The following is an 8,745-nucleotide window of genomic DNA, read 5'->3' on the forward strand; positions in this document are numbered from 1 at the left end:
AAAGCAAATCATTTGATTTTGCCTGTTGAACTGTTTTCGTTTTAAAAATAATTTTAATTGTTTCTATTCATTAACAATATTTGGAAAAGACAGTTAAAGCAAAAGGAAAAATTAGAAATCACCCACAATCACGCTACTGAAAATAAGCTCCATGTAAATTTTGATCCATTGCCTTCAAAATATTATTATTCTTACTAGAACAGAATTTGGTAAAATATTTTACTTTTATTTTGTTTTAAAGGCTAAATCTAGTGAAATAAATATTTGTTTAAAATTGTGTTTTTCAGATGAAGACTCCTCATATGTAGGTGAGTTGATCAAAATTCTTTTACTAGAATTTCTTTTTAAATTTTTCAATAAAATGTGAAATCATTGAATACTATACTTCTTTTCCTGGTAAGAAATCATACTTTTAAATGAAAAACTACTATTTTATGTCCTTGTATATTAGATAAAGTATGTTCCATGTTAAAAATAGTTAAGGAAAAAGAAGAGAGAAATCATAATTTTACTGTCAATTTTATTATTAATATTTTTGTGTGATCAAATATTACATGTAACTTCATAAGTGATTTGTTTTTGCAAAAATAGAGTCTTACAGAACATAATGAAATAGAAAATGCCTTTTGTCACCTAAAAGTGAAGTAAAAATGTTTTCATATCTATTTATGTGCTCATCTTTGTTAATGCCTGCATGATATTATAAAGCTGTATTTTATTTTAAAATTCCCTTAATGGTTGATTTCTATTTTTTTGGACCGCTATTAACCATGGGTTGAAATGAACATCCTTAACTTGAATGTCATTCTAACTAAAACCAGGAAAGCACAGAGGTATCTATTGTGACCAATACTAGTTAACATGATCAGCGGGTGGGGGGCTCTAACTTCTGTGATATCACCAAAAGGAAATAATCCACAAGCCTATGGAAAATAACAGGCACTTTTTTTTTTGAGGAAGATTAGCCCTGAGCTAACTGCTGCCAATCCTCCTCTTTTTGCTGAGGAAGACTGGCTCTGAGCTAACATTCATGCCCATCTTCCTCTACTTTATATGTGGGACGCCTGCCACAGCATGGCTTGACAAGCGGTGCCATGTCTGCACCCGGGATCCGAACCAGCGAACCCCGGGCCGCCGAAGCGGAACGTGCGCACTTAACCGCTGCGCCACCGGGCCGGCCCCTAGGCACAATTATTTTATGACTGAATATTTTAAAACTCCTAGGAAAAATTGTAAAGATTATAAGTTTTAATGAGAGAATCTGGCTATGTGGCTGGTCAATAGTTTCTCTATACTGGTAAGAACCAACTAGACAATGATGGAAAAGGAAATCTTTCTAGTTTACATCAACGGTACACTTTGGAGTTCAATCAGCAAGAAATGTGCAGGACTTAAAGTACATGATAAAACCCTAGTGAAGAACGTAAAGCAACTTCTAAAAAAAATAGAAGATCGTGCCATGTTCTTCATGGGAAGACACAAGAATAGTGAAATAAACGTCAGCTTCAAATTTTATTTTTCAGAAACTATAACTCACTTTCCAGAAATCAAAGGTAAGTTGATCAGATAACTTTCACTATTAAAGTACAATTTCTTTTCATTTTGTAAAAATGGGGAGATCAGTGAAGTTTTTTTCTGGCAAAAATGTTCTTTTTCTTCCTTTCATAAAATTTAATAGAAATGTCTTGTAAACAGATAAAAAGAAATGAGAAATAGAAGTCACCCTGAACTTTGACTGGCACTAAATTCTTCTACTGTTTGATTTCTGCCAATCTGATAGAGTAACTGATTTTAAAATTCATATAGAAAAAACGTCCATTAGTAATTAGGAATATTAGGAACAAAAACAGTGCTTAGGTGGAGAAGCACCTTGTATTATCAGATATTTAGACAAAACATAAATATAGTAATATAAACAGCATGATATCAGCCTAGAAAGAGTCAAATAATAATAAGTAATCTTTTTGGATGCTTGCTGGCTCCAGACTCTGCTCATTTTACCACTATGATATCCTACTTCTCTAATAATTTCAAGAAACCTGATAGATAATATAGAATGGATCCCAGGATATATTAGAATCTAATACATGGTTTTAAGTGTATGGGTGTTTAAATGCACAAGTGTTTTATTTTATCATCAATTTGTCATTATTGAATATCTACTTGGAAGATAATAAAGTTGCACTCCCCTCTTGCATCATATACAAAACTAAATGCCTGTTGAATCAAACTTTAAATACAAAAGAAATAAAATCATATAATTTAAGAGGAAAATGCAGTACGCTCTAAGGACCAGGACGTCTTTTAAAGCAGGACTGGAGTCATCTGTTATAAAGGTAAACATTTAAAAAGTGCATAAATGCTTCATGCTGGTGAAAATCCAGGTAAAAGAACATATTGGTGGAAAAAATGAATTGCCATTTTCTTTGAGAAAGCGATACCCATCAATGTTAAAAATTCATCTATACTTTAACCCAAGACCCTTGCTTTTGGGATTCTATTCTATACGAACAATTGCTTCCATTAGGATTTACATGCATGGAATGTTTGCTGCAGCTTGATTTACAGAGGGAAAAAATCCGAATACGAGAAGTATAGAATAAATTATGACAAAATCCATGTCACAGAAGATGAATCAGCAGTAGAGAGGAGTTAGAGTGACAAAGGTTAAAAAGATAAGTTTAAAAGGACTTCTATGATGTGTTAAGTTAGAAAGTAAGGTTATGGATATAAAGTATGATTCATTTGGGGAGGGAGCAAAAATCTGTGTATGTGTGCCTGTGGGGGACATATATATATTTATATATGTATATTATATGTATTATATGTTATATATATAATACATATGATTACATATACATTGTATGATTATATATGTTGTATTGATGGATATGTGTGTGTGTACATATAGATATATATATATACACATCCATATCTATCTATCTATCTAGATAGATAGATATCTAGATGGATAGATCCATATGGGCATGGAGAAAAGTGTGGAAAGATACAAACCAGGCTACATGCATTTTTGCATGTGTGTGTGATGGTGAAAGAGGTTGAAGAAAAGAGATACGGGGGGAAAATGTTTAATAGATAAATGCCCATATTTCTGTCTCTCAGCTTAGGGTACATTTCTGGAAGTGGGGGCAAATGCTAAGCAAAATTTCAAGACTGTTTATACCATGGAAAAAAGTGGGACAGGAGTAAGGGGAATAAAACCAAATCCCTTTATTAAAAGAGGGCCAACAGCTCCACTATCACGTGACTCAGTAAGGTTCAGTGGAGCCATAGGCAGTGGCTCTGATTTCAGAGCGCAACCACCAAGAGGAGGAAAGTAATTTTGTAACATGTCAACTAACACTCCCAAAGACAATGAAGAATTTTTGTTCTCTCTAGATGGCAAGTGTGTCTTTCCATTCTACTATAGAAATGCAAAGTTCTATGACTGTGTCATGTTCAAGGCCAAACACAAGTGGTGCTCCTTAAATGAGACCTACCAAGGATATTGGAAGTATTGTTCTGAAGAAGGTGAGTGTTTTGCCTCTGAATACCTCAAGGTGATAATTCTGGTTGCCAGGGCTGAGGTTTGGTGAGATCCACAAGACAGTTCTGAAAAGGAAATCCAGTCAATTAAATTGTGAAAATACAATAGGTGCAGTTCTCTGAGAGTATGAAAATCACATTGCACCAAAGATATATTCTGAGTGCTTCAACCACACTGTGTTGAAAAGAAACCTTTCAGCATAGCTTCAGTCCCTCACCAATAATCCTCGCTTACGCTTTGGGCGGATGAGAGCAGAGCAGATGGTGCTGAGTGGGAAGCATGTATGCACGCTATGGTGAAGAGGAGATACAAAATAGAAAGATCTTTTATTCTGATTGCTTCTTTCTTCTCTGTAGACTTTGCAAAATGTGTGTTCCCCTTCTGGTACAGACGCATGATCTACTGGGAATGTACTGAAGATGGGGATGCGTTTGGGAAATACTGGTGTTCACTGACCCAGAATTATAATAAGGACAAGATTTGGAAATATTGTGAGTGATAGTGGGATTTCTTGAGAGAGGGGATGAAGGGTTTAATCGTTCTCATGGGAAGGAATCTTCAGCTTCTGTTGGAAAAGGAGGGGGTAGGACCCTCATTAAAAGAGTTTTTCCCTCCCCCGAGATATGAGTTAAAGGTGATCTGGCTGGAAATAACTTGGGGTTTTGTTTATGGATTGTGGTTTAGGAGGTTTTGATATGGAAACCTATACTGTAGCCTCAGCATTTTTACGCTAACTGTGTAAAATTAGGCCCCTTTGTTAAAAAAAAAAAAAAAGTGGACGGACTTTGGGTCATAATGATGTGTCAGTGTCGGTTCGTCGACTGTAAAAAATGTACCACTCTGGGAGGGGAGGAGATGCTGACAATGGAGGAGGCTGTCTGAGTGTGGGGGCAGTGGGTATGTGTGAAATCTCTGTATCTTCTTTTGCTGTGAACCTAAAACTGCTCTAAAAAATAAAGTCTATTAAAATGCATTACCTTAATAAAGAATTATTTTTAAAACAGAAAAAGAAAAGTTGTAACTGAAGTGGGACCTGAGGTAGGCTGTGGAAATTAATCAAAGAAATCTTAACTAAATTGGAGTCAGGAAGGCCTGTAGGGGGAGCTCTCAGGCCCTATCACACATGGTCAGTTACACCAAAGGACCCTTGCATCTTGGACAAGAAGTGAAACCACTTTACTACTGAAGGAAGATTTCTCTCCCCACCTGGCAACAGCTCAGCCAATGAGAAACACCACAGCTCAGCCAATAAGAAATACCACAGCTCAGCCAATGAGAAACCCCACAGCTCAGCCAATGAGAAACCCCACAGCTCAGCCAATGAGAAGCCGTTTCCACCCTGAACTGTTACTTTCCCCCAATAGACTTTCCTTTAGAACAGCCCCGCCCCCTCCCCCTTTTTCTCTATAAAAGCAGCTCCCCTCCTTTGTTCTCTGGATTTGCCTATGGTTTGCCACCGCATGCACTTACTGAATTGCAATTCTTTGGACTATATCATAAATAAACTCCTTTTGAGATAAAATAACAGGGAAATTTGCTTTTTAAGTTGACAGTATCGATGAGGGAAAGTGTTGCAGTGAGGCTCAAAGCAGCTCAGATATGAACCACAGGAACCAGGGTGGGGAGGCTGAAGGAAGCCATGTCCATGGTACAGTACATAGCCGTTTACTCCATGGTGGAGTCAGAGTTTCCCGGAGCCATTCAGGAAATAAGCAAATTTTATGTCTCCACAATTATAGTTTATAGTTTATGACAGATACTATGCTGTGTGATTTACACACATCATCATTAATCTCCATGACAACCCCATGAGGTAAATATTATTGTCACTATCTTCAGAAACTATGAATCCAGTGGATTAACTCATTTTCAAAGAGTTATGTGGCTATGACTTTTATAATGTAAACAGATGATAAGATAAAAAAGCTAAACGTAGAATTACCACATGACCCAGAAATTCCACTCCTAGGCATATACCCAAATGAATGGAAAGCAGGGACTTGAAAGAATTCTTCTATGTCCATGTTCTTTTCAGCGGTATTCACAGTAGCCCAGAAGAGGAAACAATCTCAGTGTCTGTCAACAGAGGTGTGGATGAACCAAATGCAGTAGCTCCATACAATGGAATATTATTCAGCCATAAAAAGTAATGGAGCTGATACATTCTACAACATGGATGCACTGACAACATTACACTGAGCCAGACCAAAAGGAAGAAGTTTTGTATGATTCCATTTATAGGAACCATCTAGAATAGGCAAATTCATAGAGACAGATAGTGGAGGTTACCAGTGGCTGGGAGGAGGGGAGAATGGGTACAGAGGATCTGCTTAGGCTGATTGAAAAGCTTTGGAAATAGATGGTGGTGATGGCTGCACATTGTGAATCTAAGTAATGCCACTGAATTAATTATACACTTAAAAATGGTTAAAATGGCAAATTTTATGATACATGGTATAGCCACAATTTTTAAAAATTAATAATGTAAAGAAAAGGTACTAAGAGTTATAAAATTGAATTCTATCCCGGGATGCAGAAAACATACCTATCAGAAAATGGTGTGTCTCAATCATGGACATGTGCTCGTTTATTACATTTATTAATTATAACATTTATTATTAACGATTACATTTATTAATTGTCCTCCAGCAGAACAAAAGCCCTGTTTACTGCAGTTTTCCACTGCCTTGAACAAATATTAACATGATGCGGCTTCTCATTTGCTATACTAAAGCGAAGATTAGACATCTTGAAGGGTTTCCCTTCCTCCTCTCGGGCTTTCTTTCCTGTGACTTATTGTTCCTGTTTGTGGTCTGACAAACCGGGAAGACACACAAAATGCCCCCCCTTCACCCTGAGAAATCAATGACCTCTTAGCTGATTTTCTGATTTCTGCTTTGTTACTCCCAATCATTGCCCCTCTTAGGCAAAATAGATATTTTCAAATAAAAAACAATGGTTCTTGATTAACTTTCAGATCATCACCAGCTGTTCAGATACTTCCTTATAATAGGTCTGTTCACTTTTTGCAAGTATTTTAACAGACAATTTTGAGGTAAGCTTATGAAAGTTTGTTTGTTTTTGCTTTTATCTATTCCTATTTAGGAATTTCTTAGGATCCTAAGGAACCATCAAAATTCTTCCAGAAATTAATTTGCCTCCAGAGGTCAAAGGAAAAATAGCTGTTAACGCTGTAAAATATGCTTTCAAATCTGTTTCCATAACTCATGAACAATATTTAATCCCCAAGAAGTCAGCTTTTCATCTATCATTTATTTTATAGTGGTCTTACTGAAATATAGGACTTCAGACATTAGTGGGATGGGAAATGCCGTAAGTCCTGTTGAACCATTAAATTGCAAAGCGCCATATAACAAGTATTTGAATTCTTGTTTTTGCAGGTTTTTAACTTTTAAAGCTTTCAAGGGAAAAAAGAAACAGAAAAGTAACAATCTAAAAAAAAAGTACAGCTTGAACACCATTTTGGATCCAAACAACAGATTCTAGTGAAGAAATAGAGTTATCTCGTATTTGACAAGTGAAGCTATCGCTGGTAAAGTCAGGAGTCTTTGTCTTGTTCGTTGCTATATCCTTAGCATCAAGAAGCAGACACAGGCATATAGAGGACACATAATAAATATTTGTGGGGTGAATCTCAGGATCCTAGCAGGTGGGATGCCTGAATGCAATATTCCGGAATATGACTCTCTGTGACTCCCATCTGAGAGCAAATGACACAGACACAGTGGCAGTTTAGATTCTGGTGGCCATGGAATGTGCTGGACCTGACCCCTGCAACATCCATGACCCCCAACATCCAGTTCCCCTGCCCGGTACCCCTACTTTGTCCACCTGCAGATGCAGAGGAAACAGTAGACTCTAGAGTCAAAAGAAAGAAGACCCTCCCCCTCCAGCCCCCCACACAGAAGGACCTAGAGCCCTGACTCACGGCAGGGAGCAGAGACCCTCTCCCTGACCTGCACTTGCCAAGAACCAATTTTTATTTTCTTAAGCTCTGGAGTTTTCACATAGTTTGCAATAGTCATAAGCCTCTCCTGATACGCCTTCCAGTAAGTTGCTATTCTGTCAAAATTAACCAATGCCCGTTTTTGTTGTTTGTCATCAAGACCCCTGACTAATCGAGCATACTGTCTGATTTTTAATCCTCTATTCATGCTGAGTCATCTTGAGATGCTGCAAAGCGTAGCATAGTGGTTAATGGTGCTTACCCTGCAGAGAGCTAAAATTGGGTTGGAACCTAGTGTTTACCAATTATCACGGAAAATTTGGTATTTATTTACCTTCTCTGTGACTGACCCTCTCTAGGTCTCTGCTTTAGAGTTCTACCCTATAGCATTTGTTATGAGCAAAATTAGATACAGATGCAGATATAGATACAGATGCAGATATCGATATAAACAAAGAACTGTGAGAGAATAATTTTTTTTTGTTTTATACCAGACAATGACAAATACTGTATGATCTCGCTTATGTGTGTCATCTAACAAAGCTAAGTTCATAGAAACAGACAGTAGAATGTTGGTAGCCAGGGGCTGAGGGGGTGGGGGAAATGGGGGATGTCGATCAAAGGTACAAACTTTCAGTTATAAGATGGATAAGTTCTGGGGACCTCATCTACAATGTGGTGATTATAGTCAACAATACTGTATTTTAAACTTGAAATTTACTAAGGGAGTAGATTTTAAATGTTCTCACAGCACACAAAGAAAGAGTAGCTAAATGGGGTGATGGAGATGTTAACTAATCTTATTATGGTAATAACTTCAAAATATATACATGTATCAAATCATCACGTTGAACGTCTTAAACTTATACAATATTGTATGTCAAATATATCTCAATAAAGCTGAAAAAAATAAAATATATGCAAAAATAAATAAATAAATAAGAAAGAATCATCCTAAAACTAAACAAAACAAAACCCTCAGAAACATCCAGAATAACGCTTAACCAAATATCTGGGCACTGCGGCCCCAGTCAAATTGACACACAAAATTAACCATCACAATAATCAACAAGCAGGGCAACCAGAGTAAGTTCAGCTACTGAAAACGGGTTACAAATAGGAGGGTTAGTCTCTGAGAAAAGTTGGAAAACCTGCCCTATGGTTTATGGACTTTCAAAATTCTATTAATAATAAGAATACCAATAATCATTTGTTGAACATTTGTGATGAG

At 36.8% G+C, this 8,745-nt stretch overlaps 1 protein-coding gene across 1 annotated transcript; it reads left to right on the forward strand.

Moving 5' to 3' along the window:
- The first annotated feature begins 1,459 nt into the window (after positions 1-1,459).
- BSPH1 (binder of sperm protein homolog 1) lies at positions 1,460-4,046 on the forward strand. The gene is made up of 3 exons (XM_046682152.1): positions 1,460-1,553; positions 3,400-3,531; positions 3,904-4,046. Exons 1-3 carry the CDS (start codon positions 1,460-1,462, stop codon positions 4,044-4,046), a joined length of 369 nt encoding a protein of 122 aa, XP_046538108.1.
- The last annotated feature ends 4,699 nt before the right edge of the window (positions 4,047-8,745 follow it).

Source organism: Equus quagga, chromosome 13 (assembly GCF_021613505.1).
Source record: "Equus quagga isolate Etosha38 chromosome 13, UCLA_HA_Equagga_1.0, whole genome shotgun sequence".
Classification (NCBI taxonomy): Eukaryota; Metazoa; Chordata; class Mammalia; order Perissodactyla; family Equidae; genus Equus; species Equus quagga.

Coding starts and splice junctions, on each gene's coding strand:
- BSPH1 (XM_046682152.1), top strand. CDS start 1,460: ATGTTCTTCATGGGAAGACACAAGAATAGTGAAATAAACGTCAGCTTC. Junction 1,554..3,399: donor TCACTTTCCAGAAATCAAAG/GTAAGTTGATCA, acceptor TGTTCTCTCTAG/ATGGCAAGTGTGTCTTTCCA. Junction 3,532..3,903: donor GAAGTATTGTTCTGAAGAAG/GTGAGTGTTTTG, acceptor TCTTCTCTGTAG/ACTTTGCAAAATGTGTGTTC.